A 22877-nucleotide genomic window follows, 5' to 3' on the forward strand; every position below is an offset into this window, starting at 1 on the left:
ATGTTATACAATACAATACAATACAATAGTAGAGTTGGAAGGGACCTTGGAGGTCTTCTAGTCCAACCCCCTGCCTAGGCAGGAAACCCTATACCGTTTCAGACAAATAGCTATCCAATATCTTCTTAAAGACTTCCAGTGTTGGGGCATTCACAACTTCTGGAGGCAACTTCTGTTCCACTGATTAATTGTTCTCACTGTCAGGATACTGTTCATATACAGAATAAAGAATACCTATATATGTGTTTATATATCTGGCATTTTATCCTGTATTCGGTTTATATACAGCATAAAGAATAAATAAGATATATTTATAAATCTGGTATCCTGTATACTGTTTATATACAGAATAAAGAACAAATGCTTATATAAATATTTATATATCTGTGTTTTATCCTGTATTCGGTTTATATACAGCATAAAGAACAAATACATGGGTAGATTTGCATATCTGTAGTGTCTATGGTTGATTTAGAGCACAAATAATAAATAATTATATCGATATATTCATAAAGGGCTTTTTAAAAAAAAAATCCTTATACGGTTTCTATACCGCCTAAAGAAGAAACACTCATGGATGGATCTATAAATCTGATGTTTTATTCTTTCTGCTGCTTCCATCTTCCCTCAACATATGAAGGGAATATTATTCCCTTCCAGAGCTTTCAAAGGCTCCCAATTTCTCGCCCATCCAGGAAAAATAAAATAAAAATAAAAATAAAAACGAAAAGGCCCCCAGGGGGGGTCTGGAAAGGCTCGCGGGCTCTGCGAGGGCGGGGGTCACGTGGCCGCCGCCGCCGCCGCGGCCCCGCCTACGCGATAATGCATCGTGCGCGTGCGCGCGCCATCTTGGGGCCGGGCGGAAGTGGGTCCGGAGGGGCGTCCTCGGCTTCCGGTTTGCTCGATCTCTCTCTCTCTCTCTCTCTCTCTCTCTCTCTCTCTCTCTCTCCCTTCCCGCGAGGTGAGAGCGGCGTTCCGGTATCCGTGGGTACGGGGCGGTTGGCGGGCGTTGCGCGGTTTCCAGGTGAGACTGCCGTTCCCATCGTCCCCGGCGAAGCGGGGCTTCTATCCTCTTGCCGGGGGGGTGGGGTGTAGGACGACGACCCTCAGAAGGACCTCGCTTAGCTGCCGGACTACAGAGTCCATTATCCCCCAGGCAGGCGGGGGCGGGCGACGGTTAACGGGCTACATCTCCCATCATCCTGGCTGCCTCGGCTGGTAGAAAGGGGGAGAGCCCCTCCCTTTCCGGAGGGGCTGGACTACAACTCCCATCCTCCTCCCCAAGAAGCGCAGCAGCTGCCCTTTGGGGACTACATCATGCCCCGAGCTGTGCAGCATGGGCCCATCCCCCCCCCCCCCCCTGGAGTCTCATATATACTTGGGGCCTCTTGGGGTCTAGTTTCAAAAAAAAAAAACCTTTACCAAATATATTATTTGGTAGAGATGCAGGAGCTGAGCCCTCCAATGTGGAATTTATTATTTTTAATTTTTATTTATACACCTACACGTGTGTGTGTGTGTGTGTGTGTGTGTGTGTACATGTATATATGTATGTGCATGTATGTTTATATCTATCTATCTATCTATCTATCTATCTATCTATCTATCTATCTATCTATTATCTCTTTCTATGTATCTATGTATCTACCTATTATCTCTCTTTATTATCTTATCTATCCATCCATCCACCCACATAGATACATACATATACAGGTTGTCCTTGACTTACGATCACAATTGAGCTCCGGATTTACGTTGCTAAGTGAGAAATTGTGAGTTTTGTCCCATCTTCATGACCTTTCTTGCCACTGTTGTTAAGTGAATCAGTTAGATTTGTAAACACGGGGGCTGTTAAGTGAATCTGGTTTCCCCATCAGCTTTGCTTGGTCAGAAGGTCGCAAAACGGGGAAATTGTGTGACCTTGCGTTTCTCATCCAAGAAACTTCATCAAGTGACAGGGTGGGGTGGGGAGCCAGTCAGACGCTGCAACCGTCATAAATGTGAACCAGTTGTCAAGCATCCGAATGTAAATCACGGTGGGGATGCTGCAATGGTCCGAAGACACTTTTTCAGTGCTGTTGTAACTTCGAATGGTCACCAAACAAACCGTTGTAAGTCGAGGACTTTCTGTACTGTGAAACTGCTGGGAAGGAAGCATCTCTGGAGGTAATAATCAATATAACCAGGTGATTGGCGTTCTTCTGTTCTTGGTTCCAGCGTGAGAGACAAACCAGAGGAGCCTCGGCACATGCAACGAGAGAAAGACACCATGGGGGAAGCTCTGCAGAAGAAGCTACAGACGGAGCTAGAGAAATATCAGCAGCTGCAGAAAGGTCAGAACCTGCCCCGGATTCTGCTGCGGGGAGGGTCCCGGGACCCCCCCTCCCCCGCTCTGTCTTTCCATTCCTCCCAGTTGCTCCTGACCAGTCTGCAGGATCCTGTTTTTCTGGAGGTGGCAGCCGTTGTAGAAACACAGTTTTTGTGCAGCTCTTCCCCAGCCAGCAGCCCACCAGCTAGGCTGCGTGAAAAAAATAGGAGCCGTAGTACCACACTTCATGTGGCGACCAATCATTTACAGAGAGTTTGCTAAGCTGGGTCTACAATGGCTGGTGAGGCTATCTGGATGCCCACTAGCTCCATCTCGCATTCACCTCCCCATGGCATCTTTGCCCTTCAATGCCCGCCTCTCAGGGCGCTGGAGCCTGGATCCACTCCTTCCTTCAATCTCCTGGTCGCTCCCCCAAACCAGCCAGAGCCTATCAGCTCCTCTTGCATCCTGGAGAGCCAGAAGATGGAAGGAAACAGCATTGTGACTCCCCTTTAGAGGAATCCCCCCTGTGTCACCCTGCTGACTGCTGGAGGTGTTCCCAAAGATGCGGAGGGTCCTTGGAGGTGTCCCGAGTGCTCTTCTCCAATTGCTGGGCCTTTTAGCAGTATTGGGGGGGGGGGCATAGAGTCCTGCCCCTTTCCCGATGCACTCGTAGTGGAAGTCTCCTCTAGACCTGATGGGGTATGGCTGCTGGAAACAGGCTCAGGAAGCAAAGGACCCTAACCACAAAGTGTGTGTGTGTGTGTGTGTGTCTCTTCTCTTCCCCCTTGCAGATATGAGCAAATGCATGACAGCCCGTCAGAAGCTGGAGGCTCAGTTGACAGAGAACCATGTGGTGAAGGAGGTGAGGGCCGGGCTGGTTCTCCCCTTCCCCTCCCTTGCCCTGGGCCCCCTTCAGCAACAGTCCTCCTTTTTCTCCCTCTCCAGGAATTGGACCTGCTGGACTCCTCTAATGCCATCTACAAGCTCATTGGGCCGGTGCTGGTGAAGCAGGACACAGAGGAAGCCAAAGCAACTGTGGGAAAGAGGCTGGAATACATCACAGGGGAGATGTGAGTGGGCGGGGGTTCCTGGGTGGGCCTCTAGCTCCCGAGGCAGTGTACCTCAGGGTCCCCACAGCTCTTCTGGGGTTTCTCCCCATGCTCAGGCATTCACTGGCCTGGTTCTGTCCGCAGCAAACGCTACGAGACTCAGATTCAGGATTACGAGCGGAAGTCGGAGCAGCATCGCGAGGCCCTGGGCCGGCTGCAGCAGGAATTCCAGCGGACCCAGGGCAAGGTGTCCGTCAAGACCTGAAAGGGAAGCACGGAGGGAGGGAGGGATGGGCTGTCTGGCCCCCAGGCCTGCCATTTGGGCCTTTTGGATCCCTTCGAATAAAATTCTGTTGGACCTTTTATGTGTGTCCTCTCTTTCACTGAGGCTTGGGGGAACCCAGAATTCCCAGAGGAAGATGCCCAGTGAGGGGAAGGCATCCGAAAGTGGGTGCAGCTGAAGTGCTTGGGTAAGTGAGCTCAGTCACGTGAAAAAGACATGATGAATCTTCCAGATGTGAAGATAAAAGTTTCCCTGACTTCAGACGAGGGACAAAACCTGAGCATCTGTGAAAGGAACCCCTTTGCTTAACTGGGGTACAGACCGGATTCCTCCTGGATTCCTCTAATTCAGCGGTACCCAACCTTCCCCACTTGGCAGCCTGGCCCAGCATGGGATGGTATGTTAGTAGCAGGCACACACAGGCATGTGCAGCTCCATTTGTGTGAACTACAAGTACGGGTGGACCTGCACTTGTGAAAGGAACTCTCACGAAAGGGAAGTGTTTGTGCTGGCGCATGAATCTCGTGTGAATGGAGAGCGCTTGCCTGCTAAGCTCCATTCACATGAATACAGAGCATGCATACGCCTGCCGCTCACATAGGTGTACGTGCATGCATGCACCTGTCGGGTCGGTCCGCCAAGTCACATTTTTCAGTGCTGTTGTAACTGTCACTAAATAAACAGTTGTAAGTCAAGGTGTACCTGTACTCTTCCCCCTCCTGAAGATACACCCCAACATTGTTTCAATGTTCCATCTCCCCAGGGAGAGACATCTGTGCCCCGCCACCAGTCAGGCTGAAGCACTTAGCCAAGCCTGGAGACCACCAGATCCAGATTCTCTGCATATACTAGCCATTTTGGGATTCCCCTCCCCTATTCCTGAGAGGTGATCTCAGAGATCCATTGCTTTGCCCAAGAAAGCTCCCTGCTTTGGATCTTCCGTTTCTCCATCTCTTCACCAAGTTTTGGTTCTACAGGAGCTTCATCTCCCCTGCTGTTCTTCTCGGAGTCAAGCCCCATGGCTTTTATTTGCTCCAAAACAATAAAGGATTAAAAAACAAACTCGAGAGTGCTGCAAGTATACATTTCGCCCTTCGTTTACGTGTATTTTAACGGAGCACCTAAACTCAAAGTCACCCAGAGATCACTCGCGCCCAGCGGAGAAGCAGCTGAGGCGATTCCGAGACTCCCGTTTCCCGCCAAAACCTGGCAGGCGCTTCTCGAGCGCCTCGCGTGCAGAAGGAGGACATGAGTTGCAGAAGGCTAAAGGGACGCTGATTTTGCTTTCCCCAGGTTTAATTTCGCCTTTCCGGAGGAAAAAAAGGGTGAAAGGCTGCGGGAGGAAAGCGCCCCTCGGCGCCTCTGCCTTTCGATCGGTAGCAAGTCGGGAGAGCCCCCGCGGTACCAACACACGTTAGGTACCTAGCGCCCATATGAGCGTCGCGCATGCTCAGTAGCCAGCCGAGTCAGCGAGGCTGTCCCTCCCCGCCTTGGCCTCGGTAGCCTGTAGGCCGCAGGCGTTCTGCTGGGGGGTGGGGGTGGGAGGGGGGGCGAGCGCGTGAACCCTTTGGGTCACGTTAGCCTGCCGAGCCAATGGCGGGCGAGCAGCGCCTGTCAGGTTTTGGCGGGAAACGGGAGTCTCGGAATCGCCTCAGCTGCTTCACCGTTGGACGCGAATCTCCCTCCTTTCCCCGAGGAAAGGCATACACATACATTAAACGGTCTCTCACACAGACTCCACCTGAGGAGAGGCAGCCCTGGGCTTGAGGCCCCGAAGAGAGAGAGCGAGAAGCTTTGACAGACGTGATCCTCTGGTGACCACCTGGATCCCGTCAAGGGGATCTCTGGGGTCTTGTTTCCCCTCAAACCCTGGAAAACCTTTGGCAGCTTCCCTATGCTGACATAGGATCTCCTGGTGGTCTCCCAAACCGGCCTCCACAAAGTTGAATTTTCTCAGCTCCCTCCAGGCAGAAGGTGGAAGAAAGGGCCATAAAAGTAGAATCGGGCTGTGGAAGAGGCGGATGAGCTGCAGGGTGCATGCATTGACTCAGCACAAGGTGAGAGGTTTGTTTTGTCTGGTGTGAACAGCCAATAATCACAGAGGTGGGAAGGAAAGGAATATGCTTAAAACTTTTTATTATTGTAACAAGAGAAAAAATCCACACTGGGGACTAGAGAAACAAACCAAGGAATCTTTGGTGGGCCCTCACACCAACAAGCCTATAAACCTCACAGATCTCTGATTATACTAATAGTTTTAATTGGTTCAAGTCCCCCCCATAGGAAATCATGACTTTGGGCCAGTTTTGCTTGGTGTCTGGGCACATTTTCTTACTTCCACATAGGGAATGCCTAAGTGTCTACGCTAACCTTTATTTGATCTTTCCTTCTTGTAGTAGTCCTAGCAGCTTCTCGCGGCTTCTCTTAACAGAGTGCCATCCACCAGACTGCTTTGACTACAGTGGCAGTGGGACACTGTTGGAAAATCTGAAGGAGCCAGTTAGGGACAGATTATCTTGGGCAGAGTCTCTACAGCTAATCCTCATTTTACAACCGTTTGTTTTAGTGACCTTTCAAAGTTACAAAGGCACTGAACAAAGTGACACGGTCAATCTTCACACTTACAACCACTGCATGATTGCAGCTTAGGGTGCTTGACAGCTGGCATGTATTTACAAGAGTTGCAGCAGCATCCTGGGGTAGTGTGTGCTTACCTTTTGTGACCTTCCCAGCCAGTCAGTCAATGGGGAAGCTGGATTCACTTAACAACTGAGGCAAAAAAGGTCAAAAGTTGCTGTTACTTGCTTAGTGACCAATTGTTTTGCAGTGAAAGTTCCAATCCAATTGTAATAAGTCAAGGACTCCCTGTCTATAGTCACAAGAGCTGACCCTGATTTCAGGTCACATAATAAAAAATTAAATTGGCCGGCTTCTCATAAGCATGATGTCAATGTGGAAGCCACAAGTCACATGTTGCAATCATTTCACATTGTCCTTTATGACCACAGAGGATTTGATTAACAATTACAAGTGGAACTGACCAATTGATGTAAGACCAGCACAATCATATGATATTTCAATTTATGACTACATGGCTTAATAATGAAGTTGCCAATCCCTATTGTTGTCGTTAATTGAGGGTTACCTATATAGACTTACTTAAAACTTTAAACATTTATATAGCTGCCAATCTTAAAACAACTGAGTGGCTTACAGCCAATAAAAACAATATAAAACAATATAAAAGCAAACAGCAAAAAAAAAAAAGATGCCTCAGCCTTACTTCTCTAATGCACCCAGTTTAAGGGCTCTGTGGAAGGGTAAAAGGGGCAGAGATTATCAGATCTTGGGAAGTGTGTTCCCACACTCCATGCATTGAAAGGGACACTGCAACAGAAAAGGCCGCTTCTGAGGACCTACAAGATGGCAATATTTAAGAGAAGGGACAACTCCATTGCTCCAGTGGAACAGGCAAATAGCAATTGCACTTAAGACTATCACTCTATAGTGCTTTAGAGCAATTTATAATGTCAGATAGATATCCTCAGGGAAAGTTAGTCCTGCAGATATATAGTCCTGCACATCAAGTGTTTTAACATGAATCAGTTTAGTCAATTCTTGACTAAAGTTCTGTCTGCATTCCATGCTTTTATAAGGTTTCATATCATAGTGGATCCGTTTACATGAATTAAGGACACTTCAGTTCCTAAAGGTATCTTCTCCATATGGGTCCTTTTATGGGAAGTAAGTTGATTACTCCACATGAAATTCTTTCCACACAACATGCATGCATATTTTTTCTCCCCCGTGTGGATTCTTTCATGACAAATAAGAGTCCTGTTTTCAGAAAAACTCTTTCCACATTCCATACATTTGTAAGGTTTCAAACCTGTGTGGATCTTTTTATGGGAATTTAGGTGACTTTTCAACCTGAAGCTCTTCCCACACTCCGTGCACTGATATAGTTTCTTCCCTGTGTGGATACTAATGTGGTAAGTAAGAGAGCTGCTTGTACTAAAGCTCTTCCCACATTGATTGCATATATAAGGTTTGAATCCTGAGTGGATCCTTCTATGGCAAGTAAGGGAACTGCTTCGACTGAAGCTCTTTCCACAGTCCATGCATTTATACGGTTTCTCTCCTGTGTGTACTCTTTTATGGGAGGTAAGGGAACCACTATGACTGAAGCTCTTTCCACACTCCAGACATTTATAGGGTTTCTCTCCTGTGTGAATCCTCCTATGAGACATCAGGTGGCCACGGCCATGAAAGGTCTTTCCACAGTCCGTGCATTTATAAGGTTTTTCTCCTGAATGGATCCTTTTGTGGGAAGTAAGGACACTGCTCTTGCTGAAGCTCTTCCCACACTCCATGCATTGAAAGGGTCTCTCTCCCGTATGGATCCTTTTATGGGAAGTCAGGTAACAGCTTTTGCTGAAGTTTTTCCCACACTCTATGCATTTATATGGCTTCTCTCCTGTATGGATCCTTCTATGAGAAGTAAGGGAACTGTTCAAACTGAAGCATTTCCCACAATCAATGCAATTGTAGGGTTTCTCTCCTGTATGCATCCTTCTGTGGGCAGTAAGGACGCTGCTTTTGCTAAAACTCTTCCTATATTCAATGCATTCATAAGGCTTCTCACCCGTATGTGTCCTTTTATGATAATTAACAGAACTATTCGAACTGAAGCTTTTTCCACAGTCCATGCACTTATATGGTTTTTCCCCTGTATGGATCCTTTTATGGGAAGTAAGGTCACTACTTTGTATGAAGCTCTTCCCACACTCTAGGCATTTGTAGGGTTTTTCTCCCCTATGGATCCTTTCATGATAAGTAAGAGAACTGTTTGAACCAAATCCTTTTCCACAGTCTGTGCATTTATAAGGCTTTTTCCCAGAATGGATCTTCTTATGGTAGTTAAGATTACTAGTACATCTCAAGCTGTTTCCAGAGTCCACATGTTTATAAGGTTTCTCTCCTGTATGGATCATTTTATGAGGAACAATGTCACTTTTATTGCTGAGGTGGTAATTACTGAAATTGGGTTTTGCTTGGAATATTTCCCCATTTCCTTGATAGTTTCCCATCCCATTTTCCTTACAAACATTTTGGGTCAGGAGATAATCCATTTCCATACATTCAAGAGTGGAGTTTTCTCTCCAGTTGTAGCACTGTTTTTTCTCATATTGCCTTCTTCCAAACTTATCGGTAGATGTCTCTTCTTTTATTTCAATCTTGATTACTTCTGGCACAGCACTCAGCTCTTGGTGATTGTCATTCTCCTGATCATCAACTGTTTGATGGGGAAAAAAGGACAATTAGAAAATCTGTTTAGAAAAGCAAGAAATTCAGGATGTTGACAGGGATCAAGTCTCATTATTTGCAGATGCTCTTTCAATACTTCTAAATCTAAGGCAACAAACATACCACTTGCTGTTCCCATCCCAGTCCCTAGCCTGAATCTGCAGAGACAGCAATAGGAAAATGACAGCATGATTGTTAGTTATTAATTTTTAAAAAATTGTATATATGATGGAATGAATGCCTGGAAAAACATGTTTCCCAGATCTCTCACAGAGAAAGGTCCAGATCGAAACACTGCGTAATCCCAAACTGGATGAAGGAGGGGGGAAGAGATTCAGGGTCTCTAGAATTTCTCAGGATATACCGGTATGGTTATAGCTTTAGTTTGGCAAGATTTTATTAGGTGCAAGCAAACAATTCAATTGGATTTGACTGTGTCATCTCTGGACTTGGTCCGACAAGCATAGTTGGTCTTGTTTCATTCTTGTCGGTAAACAACAACTAAAAAACCCCACACAAATTAAATAATAAGCAATGCAGTGTCCTGCAGCCCAGGTCTTGTCATCATGATGTGATGTATGAACTTGTGTCATATGTGCTGTACGTTAGTTGCGTCCAATGCCACAATATACATATTATGACAATAATTTTAACAAGATCTGCGCAAATCTCCTAAGCTGTAAATAAACTGTCTAGTGACTCCTTGCTTTTGCTTAATTTTAGAGGAACCCTTACCTAAAGAGGCCACAATCCCACAAGTCTCCAACATGATTTCTCGGTGTGAGGCTTTCTCGCTGGGATCCAGCAGCAACCACTCTTCACTAGTGAAATATATGGCCACTTCGTCAAAGGACACAGGACTCTGAAAGAGAAAGAATCTCTATGAGCAGACTCAGTCAGCGTATTTGGGGTCTCAGTTGTCAACGTTTCAACTGACGAACCCAACCAAAGCAGCCACAGTCGAGACAATACAATCTCTTAATGCAAAACCTTTGAGTATACCATTTTGGCATTGATGAGGGCAAAACCAGATCTAGCCAATTTACACGCAAACCTACAGAATCAAAGTATAGGATTCTCCCTCCCCTCATTAGTACAGGTCACATTGTCCAATTGAGTTTCATTGTATTGCTATGAGAAAAAGTCTTTGGATTTGGCAAACACCTGCTGAATTGTCCTTGGTGCTCACACTTGTCTTCTTGATGTCTGGAGCCTAGATTCCATCTCCCCTTCTCTCCTCATGGTTCGTTAGCAAGCTGAGAAGCAATAATGATTGCAACAGCAAAAGCTCGCTTGAAATCTTGACAGCAGTATGTTGTGCTGAGACCCCAAATGAAAACGGAGGCCTCCCAATGCTTCCCCAAATTAGCCCCTGATCTTTTCTTTCCTACCTGATATGGAGGTCCAGCTCCTCTTTCAGCTTCACCAATGCAAGGAGTTGATCCAGTGAACAATCTTGATTCCATTTCATTCCCTGGGAAGGAAAGAGATAAGCAGGAAAAAGATTATCTCTTCTGATATGAAGGCACAAGATGGTCTAGCAGGGAGATGTGTTAGAATTTTATCCAAATTATTAAGAAAGGCCAAAGACAGGTTGCTCCCTTCCCTGTCTCTCAGGACAAAGAAAATACGTTGGGATGAAGGAATAAGAATACCACCAAAGTGATACCCAGAAGAACCAGTCTTCTGCAAATGGGGAATCATGGGAAGGCAGTGTATGGACTGAAGGAGGGGCTTCCTTCATGGGACTTAAGCCTTCTAGCTTGAAGTAGGAGAATTAAGTGTTTCTTGTTGGGTCAACTAGTAATTCTAATTGGACACAAGAGAGAAGATACACAGAATTAAGAAAAACTGGAATATCTCTCAAAAACCTCCAGCCATGCAGAATGACCATCACCTGCTGAACCATCCTGATGTTGACCTTCCTGCTTGGAGATAGCCCTGCAATACCACGGATCTGCATGAACAACCATTTCTTCAGGATAACAAGTGCCCACTTCCAGGAAGGACTTCGTAACCTGAAAAATACAGGCAAGAAAGAGGAGATAAGAATAGGATATAACTGAACCTGAATTTTAATTTTGTGCCCACAATATTGCAAGACTTGAGTGTCTATTTTTGGGGACAAATAGAAGAGATGCTCTACATATTGTCTGGGAGAATACAGGAACCGCCCCAAGTCCCTTTGGGGAGAGGGGGCGGTATAAAAATCGAAATAAAGGTAAGGAACAATTCCTCTAATGGAATTCTCTAAACATTTTCTTGTATTACTAATCCTAACAATTCTCCTAGGCAGATAATTAAGAATACAAGCAGATTAAAATCCATCTCTATTTCCCAAGAGGAGCATCTCTCACCTGGCACCTTCCCTGTTCCCTCTCTTCCGCTTGGCTTAGCAGGAAACCTTCGGCCAGGGCCACTGCCTGGCAACTGGTCTCTGCTTGGCACTCCCGCACCCAGCGCTGCATGTCCCTGGGCAAGACAGCCAGAAACTGCTCCAAGATCACCCGGTCCAATATCTGAGCCTTGGTGTGCTTCTCGGGCTGCAACCATCCCCAGCAAAGGCGGTGAAGGTGGCTGCAAAGCTCTCGTGGTCCTTCAGCCTCCTGAAAAGGGCTGTTCCTGAAGCACCAATGCTGGATCTCAGAACTAAGAGTTTCCTCCAGGATGTTCTGCTGGGCTTCTGCCCAGATCTCCCCACAGTTCCCAAGATGAGCAGCAGTAGGGCTTTTTCCTACTCTCTCCCAGACTGGCTGGTTTGCATCCATTTCCAGTCTTCTCTGACAGAAATGCACAAAGGCCCTGAAATCTTCTGGATCTCCAAGGATCTTTTCAGACCTGGGATCTGAATGAGTTGCACAGCGAAACCAGGTGAAGTTTTTCAAGCCATTCAGTCCTTGAATGGTCTCCAACGATTACATCTTAACTGAAAAAGAAAAACTCAGGAGATTACACAGAACATTCTCACTGAGAAACTGAGCATTTAATCTAAATCAGAGCAATTGACTTTTCAAGGCGCTCCATGGCACAGGACCTAGTTATTTGCGGGATCGTATCCTCCCCCATACATCCCTTCGGCCGATCCGCTCACACAGAGAGGGACTCCAGGTGCCGTCCACTAGGCTGTGCCAGCGGGCGACACCTAGGGGAAGGGCCTTCTCTGTGATGGGCCCCACCCTTTGGAATGACCTTCCCCCTGACATTAGAATGACTATGGACCTCCGCTCCTTCCATCAGGAACTCAAAACCCACCTGTTTCAGCTAGCTGGCCTGGCCTAATTCCAGCTTTCCCACCTCAGTTTCATTTTTAAATTTTTATGATTGGTTTTATGGTCTAAGTTTTTAATTTTTATAAATTCGTACATGGGCTATTTAATCTAATTTTAGCTATGTATACTATTGTTTGTATGGTTTTTTAAATTTATACCTGTACACCGCCCCGAGTCCCTTCGGGGAGAGGGGGCGGTCTAGAAATCCAATTAAATAAATAAATAAATAAATAAATTTTGGTGGAGGCTACACCTCAGAAGAACCGGGAAGAATGTGCTTGGAAAACAATTGGCTTAGTTTCTCTGAAAGGCTTAAAACTAAAATTGGAAAGGAAGGAGATGAATCTTTAGGACCTAACTCCAAACATAAACCTTACAATAACAAAACAGACAACAACAAAAACCAAGAAAGGAAATGGTGAGAAGGAAGGTGAATTTAGGTATAAAACACAAGTAGGGAGCAAATGGAAGGTCAGCCGTAAAGCACTCAGATGCCTATACATTACTGTTCAAAGTAACGGGGAACAAATGGGGTGTACTTGAAATCCAATACATGAAAGCAGGTATCATATTGTTGCCATTATGGAAACTTGGTGGGATAGAACCCATGATTGGAATTACAACTAGAAGGGTATAAATTGTTCAAAAAAACCCAGAGCCAACAAAAGAGGAGAGGAAATTGCATCGTATGTGAGGAATCACTGCATCTCTACAGAAATACACAACACCAAGGATGAAAGCATTCTTGAATACATTTTGGAGAAAATCAGAGGAAAGAGAAATAACATTGCGACAGACACTTAAACATGAGCCAGGCATATGCGGCCGCAGCCCAAAAAAAGCTAATACAATCCTTGGTTGTATAAACAAAGGCATAGAAACAAAATAATGTGAAGTATTAGTATTGCTTACAATAGTAAGGCCACTGCTGGGATACTGTATCCAGTTTTGTATCCACAATAAAGTTGTTGAGCTTTGGAAAAAGTGCAAAGAACAGCAACTAAGATGATTCAAGGCCTGGAGTAATAGGCAGTAACTAGCAGTACTCAACAGTAGCAGTAACTGTGAGGTGGATCTAGGTGTTAAGTGTTGCACCTTGCTGCATCTACCAAAAAAGCAAATATAATTCTGGCCTGCATCAACAGAGGGACAGCATCAAGATCAAAGGAAGTCATAGCTCTGCATTGCTGAGGTCGCACTTGGAATATGAAGTCCAGTCCTGGTTGCCACAATGCAAACAAAAATATGCTGGAGACCTAGGAAGAGTTCAGATAATAGCAATTTATAAGGAGTCTGCATAAGGGGGAGGGGGGTTAATGGCAACTGTCTTTCAGTGCCTGAGGAGCTGCTACAGATAGGAGGGGGGTGGACTTATTCTCCAAAACTGTGGCTAGGACAAGAAGCAATGGATGGGAGCTTGTTAAACAGATTTTCAACCTGGAATTAAGACATTTCCTGAACGTGAGAACCATTAATCAACGGAATAGCTTGCTTCCTGGAGTTGTGGGTACTTCAGCGATCAGCACTGGATGTTTTCAGGAAAAGACTGGATAACTATTTGTCGGAGTTGATATAAAGTCTCCTGCCATGGGCAGGGAGGGGGTTGGACTAGAAGACCTTCAAGGCCCCTTTCAGATCTATGAGCCTATTTTATTCTTAGAGATGTTTCAGCTCAGTGGCAATATCTGTCCTCTCTCCCTCAGCCCCCCCTCCCTTCCCTCCCTTGGAGACCAAGCCAAATTTGGGGGAGGGTGTTCTGCGGAGGTGTGAAGAGAGTGAAGCCCCTTTCCCGGATTCTTTTTTCGCTACAAATCTGTGAAGCAAAATATATGAACAAGTGGCGATTTAAGCTTCCTCCCCCTCCCCCAGCAATTCTTCCCCTCCCTCCCTTCTGAGTGCGGGATCTTTTATACCGCACGGCCAGGAGCAAGAATGGGAGGGAGGAACTCCCCCTTCTTAACAGCCTCGAGATTCGGAGCCCAGCATACCTTCTGGGGGAATCCGGGGGTTCCCCTCTTCACCATGGGCTCGGGGGGGGGGGGGAGTTTCCTACCTCTCTTCCCTGCAAGAATCGGTCGAGGATGCTCTGGCGACGGATGGGAAAGGGGCTGTTCTCCACCCCTCCCCGCGAGAAGCCCCCTTGCCCGCTCCCCAAGATTCTGGGGGCAACTCGCTGCCGGGTGTCCCCAGCCAGGCAGACTCCAGTGCATGCGCAGTGGCGCTCGGTGAGTCGGCAGAGCTGGCAGCGCCCGGCCCCCTAGCGGCGGGATCGTGTGATGATTCTGCAACGCTACTCAGGCCAATGTCTCCTTGGTCCTCCCGGCTCTTTTTGAGACGGCGGCGTTTCCGATGGCATTCATTCTGGCGGGGAGGCGTTGCGGAACGAGGAAGCGTTGCACGAAAAGGTTGAATCGTTAACACCAGTTTAGATTCGCTCTCCGTTCTTCCCAGCCGAGAGAACCATCTAGTCCAACCCCCGCTCACTACATCGATGTATAAAATAGAGGAGAAGAGAAGAGAACAAGAACTTTATTGTCACTCTGAATGTATACTGACTGGCATACATTAAAATGAAATCTCATTGCATACAGCTCTCAAAAGGGACACCATCTCCAATATGCACTATATAAACATGACAAAGTAAATACATACAAAATTATGTATATACCCAAATATATGACACAGAGAAACAACACAGGCATTTGCCCGACGGGGCTCCCACCTGGTTGACACTTGCAAGAGACCTCCGTTTTTCAAGTGGCGGGCTGTAACCTTGCCATGCAGCCACCCGCAAGCTTCCTTGGACTTTTCATCTAATGGTCTTTGTCTTGCAGAAATAATTGGTCCCTTTTTGATCTGTGGGACACATTTTCTCTGTCCCATTTGTGTGCCAAATGCCACCTATAGGCACACAGAGATCGACCTCGGCCAAGAAGTATCAGGTAGAAGCCACCTGGACATCACAGGCCTCATTGGGCCTCATACAATTTTGGGCATCATTGCCTAGAAGTATGGGATTTTTGCATCTCGGCAATCATTGCCACTCCTAGGCTTTGCTTCGCTCGAAGCCCACTTGCCTCCTCTTCGGGACACCCTGGCTGCAGACAATTTGGATAGCTTCTGCTCCAAAGGCTTCCCCCTTGACTGCCCAGAAACAGATGAATGGCAGAAGGGAAGATTCCCATTTGTGTTTTCTCCAAAATACCCACCCTGGCCAGACCCCACCCACCTAATTCCATTTCTGAGGTCAGACCCCCACCCACCCAATTCCACTTCTGAGGTTGGCAGCCTCTAGGTGTCTCCTCTCTTGGGGGGGAGCATCCATGGGCTATGTTGAGGTCCCCTGTTGCTACTGGTGGGAGTGCTATCCAGGGTCCCTAGAAGGGGGTAAGGAGCCCCAATCAGTAAGGAGGGAGTGGTGGGAGACCATTGATGTTGGCAGGGTGGGTATTAGAAGGAGACTGAAATCCCTAGAGGAGATGTTGGAGAAAAGGATGCAGGGCAAGGGAGGTGGGAGTGTGAGACTCCTCCCCTTCTGTCCACATCCCTCCCAGTGCACTTCTCTCAGCAGGAAATGGCGATCTTGAGTGGGGTGGGAGCCTATTTACTGGCTGAGAGGATGAGAAAGAGGCACCCCCAGAGGGACGCACTGCCATCAGGGGTCTCCAGAGCTCCTCAGGAACCAATCCTGCTCTTCCTTTCTCTCACACTCTGAATTAGGCCACCCTCTGGGCCCCTCTTCTCCCTCAGGCCCGCTTCTACCTCAATGGTGTCCTGCCAAGAATATCTTTCCAACCCCCCTTGAGGATCTTGGAGGCCAATCACCTCCACATGCTTTAAAGTGTCCCTGATTTAGGCAAGCCAGAAAAAAGTCCCCAACCCAAAAGAAGGACCAGAGTTTGGGGAGCAGCCCCCCTCAATTCATCTCAGTGGATCCCTCACTCACCCCATGGCTGAGGCTGAATGACTGGGAGTATCCCCAGATCCTGATCCCCTTCAAGGCCTCTGACTCCACTCACCCCCAAATATCCTTCAATATAACAATGGTATATCTTACAAGGCAAAAAGAAAGGGTGAAATTGCTGGCTGGAGAATACGAAATACCTCGAAATAATATATTCAAGTACTATATTATTTAACTGTATTTAATGAGAAGATACTGGTAAATGTCTTCCCATTAATACCTAGACCCTCTGACTCCTTGAAGCACAAATCCTTGTCTATCACTCAAAAGTCCAAATGGATCCTCAGACTGTAGAAAGCAGCAAAAGGGCTTCTATTCTCTGGTTATCCTTTGAATCCTCTGATGTAAAGAAGATAAAGTTGGCCAAAGCATTATCAATGCTGCATGGATTCCAAAGCTGCAAAATTACAATACAATAATTACAATACATAAATTAAGTAATTAAGAAAATTCTAATAAAAATGCCAAGATTTTATAATGAGGCATGTTCCCCGATTTTATAGGCTATGTCTCTTCTTTGCTTCTTTCATAGATAAATCTACCTTGCTAATGCTTTTCTCATTCCATGGTTTTCAATGTATCACTGTGCAACGTGAAACTGAGTCAGATCTGAACTCATTCCACAACCCCTTCTAGCATTTTCTAACATTTTATTCCGCTCCCCCTCCCCCGATAAGTTCTCTTACATATTCATCTAGTTTCTTCATTTAGCTTTTTTGTTCAATGTCTATAAAGTAGGCCATCATTTAAATAGCAAACTAACTCCAAGTGAAGATGAAATAATAAGAAAGGTTATGGACTGTGCTGAAATGGACAAACTAACTAAAGAAATTCAGGGAAAAGAAGAATCAGAATTCTACTAGATATGGGATAAATGGTATAGGTGGATGGAGGAAAGAAATAAGAATCAATGAAGGAATGTAACAAAACTTAAAAATAATAGTTATGGGTAAAATAAGAAAGTTAAGAATGGTGAAACCCAAATAAAACATAATCGAATGGAAAAAAATAATAAAAATAAAAATTAGTTAATTCTAGGTGATAAATAAGTAGAAGGTTGTAGCTGCTTATAGAATGTTTTCGTTTTTAAAATGTTTATTCGTCAACAGATAACCCATCATGACATTTATTATAATATAAATATAAATGATTCTAGACAAAAGTACGTTCAAACAAATATAGTTAAATGAGAATGTTGGTATATTGATGGTATAAAGATTTTTGATTTAAAATGTACAATTCAATATGAATGAAATATAAAGAATGATTGTAGTAACGCACGAAATTCAACTGTAACCAATCGACATGCTTTCTGGAAGATGTAATGAAGAATGTCTTTGTGTGTGTTTTTTGTTTAATTAAAACAATTTAAAAAAAGAGAAAGGTTGTTAATAATCAGGAAATCTGTTTTTTTAAAAATATATCGATAAAAAGTACAAAGTCACAATCATGCTAGTAACTGTTTTCTCCAAAACCATAGCAACCTGATATGTCAACTATGATTGATCTTTCTGATGAACCTGATATCACAAATGAAGGACCCAGTAAGGGGGCATTTGAAAATCTTGAGAAATAGAAAATACGGTAATGATTAATCAGACAAACTGACCAATGAATAACTTAAATCAAGAAATTTAAGGTCTTTAAAAAAATGTTAGATCAATAAAACCATTTTGTCAAGCCTCCAAGTAATGTGTCCTGAAAAATAAAGTCCATGGCATCCATCTTTCGTTTCAAATCCATTTATTAGGAACACATTAATTTGTCAAGGACTTGATATAACTCCAACTCTGAACCAGATCCAGAATTACACCCTATAAAAGCAAAAGTTTGAAACTCCCCCCCCCCCCAACTCACCATCTTCAATCACTTGTCAATCCAACAGCCTGGTGACTCCAAACTCCACCTCCAGCCAGATGCAGGCCTCTTCTCTTCCCACGGGAAATGCCACCTAAATATGACATTCCCCCCTCATCTTTACACCCCCCCTTGCCTTTCAACAGTTAGAAAGTGGCGAGCCTGAAAGTATTTTTAAATTCATTTACTACAAACCTAAATGCTAATAGAAAAGAGTACAAAGGCTACAATAAAATATGTTTCCATATATGTAATCTTAAAGTCGACACATTTTTAAAGTCCCTTTCAGCTAGGTTAGGAGAGTATTAATATGGTAAATAAATTGATTTCCACGGGGTATTTTTTCTGTCCTCTGTGGATTCTTTCTTGAGACGCACAAAAACACCTTCCTCATTCCGTACATTTCTATTTCCCTCCCGTGTGGATCCCCTTATGGGAACAGGTGACTTAATTGCCCTGGTGCAATTTCTTCCCTGTGTGGTATTAATGAGGTAAGTAAGGGACCGGCTTGTACTCAAACTCTTCCCAAATTCATGGCATACATGATTTCTCTCCTGTATGGATCCTGTTATGGGAAGTAAGGGAACGTTTATCTCTGAAGCTCTTTCCACATTCCAAGCATTTATAAGGCTTCTCTCCTGTGTGGGTTCTTTTATGGTAAATCAGTTGGCCACAGGCAGCGAAGGCCTTTCCACAGACTGTGCACTTGTAAGGTTTTTCCCCTGTATGCATCCTGTTATGGAAACTAAGTTGACTACTTTGGCAGAAACTCTTCCTACACTCTAGACATTTATAGGGTTTTTCTCCTGTGTGGATCCGTTTATGAGAAGTAAGAGAACCCTTTACACTGAAGCTCTTTCCACACTCCATGCATTTATAGGGTTTCTCTCCCGTGTGAAACCGTTTATGTAAGTTCAGGTAACTGCTGTTTCTGTAGCTCTTTCCACACTCCATGCATTTATAGGGTTTTTCTCCTGTGTGGACTCGTTTATGGGAAGCAAGGCCACAGCTTTGGCTGAAACCCTTCCCACAGTCTAGGCATTTATAGGATTTTTCTCCTGTGTGGATCCGTTTATGAGAAGTAAGAGAACTCTTTCGACTGAAGCTCTTTCCACACTCCATGCATGTATAGGGTTTTTCTCCTGTGTGGATCCGTTTATGGGAAACAAGGTCACCACATAGCCTGAAGCCCCTCCCACAATCTACGCATTTATAGGGTTTTTCTCCTGTGTGGATCCGTTTATGAGAAGTAAGACCACTCTTTACACTGAAGCTCTTTCCACACTCCAGGCATTCATAGGGTTTTTCTCCTGTGTGAACCAATTTATGGGAAGCAAGGCCACTGCTTCGGCTGAAGCCCCTCCCACAATCTAGGCATTTATAGGGTTTTTCTCCTGTGTGGACCCTTTTATGAGTAGTAAGAGCACTCTTTACACTGAAGCTCTTTCCACACTCCATGCATTCATAGGGTTTTTCTCCTGTGTGGATCCGTTTATGAGAATCAAGAGCACTCTTTCTCCCGAAGCTCTTTCCACACTCCATACATTTATAGGGTTTTTTTCCAGTATGCTTCCTTTTATGGCAAGCAAGGGAACACTTCACACTGAACCCTTTTCCACCATCCACACATTTATAAGGTTTTCTCTCTTTATGGATCCTTTTGTGGGATTTCAGAAACTCTTTATGCCTGAAGCTCTTTCCACACTCCAGGCACTTATAGAGCTTTTCTCTGGTGTGGATCTTTTTATGAGAAGTTAAATTACCTTTCCACCCCACCCTTTTTCCATAGTCCACACCATTGTAGGGCTTCTCCGTTGCCTGGATCATTTTATGTGAAGTAACATTATTACTGCTGGAACTTTTTGCACTTTTGTAGTGGTTACTAACATTAAGGCTTGCTTTGAATCTTTTTCTATTTCGACATTTCTCCGTACTTTCTTTGGAATCATGTTGGGTCAGGAAACGATCCATTTCCACACATTCAAAAATAGATTTTTCTCTCCGATTGTGCTTTTTTTCACGTTTTCGCCTTCCCCGATTATTTGTAGATGTCTCCTCAGGAATTTCAGTTTTCCTTATTTGCAATGGCACCAAATTTGCCTCTTGGTCGTTTCCTTTCTTCTGCGCATCAGATGCTTGCGGGGGAAGAGAAATAAATTAGAATAATCTACAACCTCCACTTTGGTATTCCTATGCAGACATTTATCTACTACTGGGCATCTGCAACGAGGGAAATGACAGCATGAATATTAGTTACTAACTTAAAAGACTAGCATGGCTGTTCATCTAACCCTCATTAAAAGGTTAAAGCAAAAACAAGTCTTGACAAGAGGACATGGCACCCAATGTGTCTCATCTATGAGGCACCCAACTTGCATTTAGTAAGAGAACATATGTCATTGCAACACAAAGCAAGACAAAATTTGTTGCTGAGTAGGACAACTACAACAGGCAAAAACATCCTATCCCTGATCATCTTCCCAATTAAATTATTTACTTAGCTGTACAGTTCTTTAAACCTTTTAATCCTCCTCTTATCTATTTATCTACTTAATAATTTTAATTGTTTAATTTTATAACTATTTATGATGTATTTCTGATATGGACTGTACACCGCCCCGAGTCCCTTTCGGGAGAGGGGGCGGCCTATAAGCGCTTAGTAAATAAAAAATAAAATAAAAAATAACTCTGCAGTAATGACCCAGGGGTGGGTCAAAGATGATTACGAGACTGAATGTCAACCCTTGCTGGTCACCATACTGATCTCTTTCTTCTAAATGAAACTGCAACTTGGAAGACCATGAAAGGGGACTGGAATTAATGTAAGAGGAAAAAAGAAGAGTATGGAATCATTTTTAACAACTTACGTACAGATCTAAGTTGTAAATAAAGTATCTAGTGACACCTTGCTCTGACTTAAATTTTCCGCCAGAGGAACCCTTACCTAAAGAAGCCATGATCCTAGACATTTCCAACATGACTTCTTCATGCAGGGCTTTCTGGTTGGGATCAAGCAGCAACCATTCTTCACTGTTGAAATGGACGGCCACCTCCCCAAAGGACACAGGACTCTAAACAAGGAAGAATCCATGTGAGCAGATAGAATTTGCAAGACCTGCTTTAATCTGCAAAGCCTAAGAGCACAAAGTGAAAATTCTTGACTGGGCATTTCCCTAGTCAGGCTTAACATACCGTGTTTCCCCGAAAATACAACCTGTCCTGAAACTAAAGCCTTGCGACATTTTCCGCATGTGCAAAAATATAAGCCCAACCCCGAAAATAAGCCCTCTGGACAATCCCCCCCACTTCGACCAGGCAGAGCACCGCTCGCCAACCTAGTGGTATCCCGAAGGCACCAAGCCACGGGAATGAGGTGTGGGCAAAGGCGCTTGCGTTGCTTGGTGCTTTCGGGGTACCGCTAGGTCGGCCAGCGGCGCTGTGCCCAGCTGAAGAGGGGGGGGGGTTGCTCGGCAGCTACTCTCTTGCGAGCGGGCTCCCGAAGAGCCGGGCAAGCCTCAGGGTCGAATGGCTGTGTTGCGCTGTCGCAGCAGCAACGCAGCAGCCATGAGGTGACCAAACTTATGAGCAGCCGCTCGGCAACCCCCCTTTCCAGCCGGGTACAGCGTCGCTGACCGACCTAGCAGTACCCGGAAGGCACCAAGCAACGCAAGCGCCTGTTCGCCGCCCTCCGCCTCCCGCGGCTCGGTGCCTTCGGAATGCCCCTAGGTGAGTGAATGGTGCTCTGCATGGCTGGAGAGGGGAGTTGTGCAGCGGCTTTTCCGCTCCGCGCTCGCGCGAAGGGCATCCCCGCTGCTGGAGCCGTCCGCCGCTTGGGGTTTTTTTTTCAAAGCACGGAGGATGGATGCCGCTCTGGAAGTACACAACCCAGTCACAAGGGAGCAGCCGCCCGGCAACCCAAAAATAATAACCCCTCCCCTTTAATAAGCCCAAGGCCATATTTCGTGGGTCAAAAAAATTTAAGACCCTGTCGTATATTCGGGGAAACACGGTAGTATGCTAAAAAGGGCAACCTTCATAGCCTATGCCTGACATTTTATCACTACTTTGACTGACTCTGCCGACCTTCAATGTCAGCACCTGCCTTGATCAAGTGGCATGGTGTGCCTCAGACACACCATCTACCAGTGGCCCCAACATTTCAAGATATTTGCAGGAGGTTCTGTAGGATTTCTGTGTAACATAGTAACTAAATGGTCTTTGTGGTTCTTTGAAGGGTCAGCCTTGCTCACCCTCATGAACTTTCATGAAAATACTAGGAAGGCACTTCCAGCCATCAAAATGCTGATGATACAGAAAGCAATTTATCAAGAGAGAAAGAGAATATAACTTTATTGTCACTTTGAATGTACGCTATTTGGTATATATTAAAATGGAATTTTGTTGCATACAGTCCTTAAGGTTCTCCACCTCTAATAATTAAATACAAAATTATGCATATATCACATACATGACACGGAGAAACAACCCAGTTTAGTTTGGATGTATACATGGCGAGAGAAACAGATCTTGGACGTTTACCAAGCATAGGGAACAAAGCTGTTACAGAATCATAAATTTAAATTTCCTTGTTGTACTTTGCTCAGGAATAGCAGTAATCATACGTACAGTCCCCAAAGGAAACTAGGGGCCTCCTAATTCTCCCCCATATAAGCGGCTAACCTCTTCTTTCTTACCTGAGTCAGGAATCCAGCAGCTCTTTCAGCTCCACCAATAGGAGGAGAAGATTCAGTGAACAACGGTGACTCCATTTTGTCCACTGGAAATGAGAGAGACAGAATGGAAACAGGAAAGGCTTCAACTTCATCTTTTCTATCCT

At 45.1% G+C, this 22877-nt stretch overlaps 3 protein-coding genes across 6 annotated transcripts in view; 1 reads left to right on the top strand and 2 right to left on the bottom strand.

The window, feature by feature from the left end:
* Window positions 1-22877, bottom strand: part of LOC309384784 (uncharacterized protein) — a 44194-nt gene that overhangs the window by 19955 nt on the left and 1362 nt on the right. The window contains exons 2-4 of one of the 2 annotated variants that reach the window (XM_081938564.1): window positions 22735-22817; window positions 20985-21111; window positions 17225-20175 (exon numbers count right to left, since the gene is read on the bottom strand). In XM_081938564.1, the coding sequence (XP_081794690.1) occupies window positions 18572-20175; window positions 20985-21111; window positions 22735-22817 (1814 nt within the window). In that variant the 3' untranslated portion in view covers window positions 17225-18571. Of the gene's footprint in view, window positions 1-17224; window positions 20176-20984; window positions 21112-22734; window positions 22818-22877 lie in introns of those variants that run through there. The other variant, XM_081938563.1, reaches the window with a different exon arrangement.
* PFDN6 (prefoldin subunit 6) lies at window positions 880-3723 on the top strand. Its single transcript, XM_081938444.1, has 5 exons — window positions 880-1024; window positions 2218-2333; window positions 3103-3173; window positions 3257-3381; window positions 3505-3723. The coding sequence occupies exons 2-5, from the start codon at window positions 2249-2251 to the stop codon at window positions 3623-3625; spliced, it is 402 nt and encodes a 133-aa protein (XP_081794570.1). The 5' UTR covers window positions 880-1024; window positions 2218-2248; the 3' UTR covers window positions 3626-3723.
* Window positions 5760-14418, bottom strand: LOC309391497 (uncharacterized protein). 3 transcript variants are annotated; one of them, XM_081952010.1, is made up of 6 exons: window positions 14208-14418; window positions 11308-11876; window positions 10848-10968; window positions 10342-10424; window positions 9686-9812; window positions 5760-8939 (listed from the first exon to the last, which is right to left on the bottom strand). In XM_081952010.1, exons 2-6 carry the CDS (start codon window positions 11716-11718, stop codon window positions 7303-7305), a joined length of 2379 nt encoding a protein of 792 aa, XP_081808136.1. In that variant the 5' UTR covers window positions 11719-11876; window positions 14208-14418; the 3' UTR covers window positions 5760-7302. The 3 variants fall into 3 exon arrangements, 2 of the variants coding, with proteins under 2 accessions (XP_081808136.1, XP_081808137.1); XM_081952011.1 differs by lacking the exon at window positions 14208-14418 and adding an exon at window positions 13132-13303; XR_014175303.1 differs by lacking the exon at window positions 5760-8939 and adding an exon at window positions 10115-10206 and having other exon boundaries at window positions 9772-9812.

Source organism: Natrix helvetica (assembly GCF_964273705.1).
Source record: "Natrix helvetica genome assembly, chromosome: 1".
NCBI lineage: Eukaryota > Metazoa > Chordata > Lepidosauria > Squamata > Natricidae > Natrix > Natrix helvetica.

Excerpts from the sequence above, each read along its gene's own strand:
- PFDN6 (XM_081938444.1), top strand. The coding sequence starts at position 2,249 with ATGCAACGAGAGAAAGACACCATGGGGGAAGCTCTGCAGAAGAAGCTA. Across the intron at positions 2,334-3,102 it reads ATATCAGCAGCTGCAGAAAG|ATATGAGCAAATGCATGACA; the intron begins GTCAGAACCTGC and ends TCCCCCTTGCAG. Across the intron at positions 3,382-3,504 it reads GAATACATCACAGGGGAGAT|CAAACGCTACGAGACTCAGA; the intron begins GTGAGTGGGCGG and ends TTCTGTCCGCAG.
- LOC309391497 (XM_081952010.1), bottom strand. The coding sequence starts at position 11,718 with ATGGATGCAAACCAGCCAGTCTGGGAGAGAGTAGGAAAAAGCCCTACT. Across the intron at positions 10,425-10,847 it reads ACATCAGGATGGTTCAGCAG|GGAATGAAATGGAATCAAGA; the intron begins GTGATGGTCATT and ends TTTCCTTCCCAG. Across the intron at positions 8,940-9,685 it reads TGGGATTGTGGCCTCTTTAG|TTGATGATCAGGAGAATGAC; the intron begins GTAAGGGTTCCT and ends CCCATCAAACAG.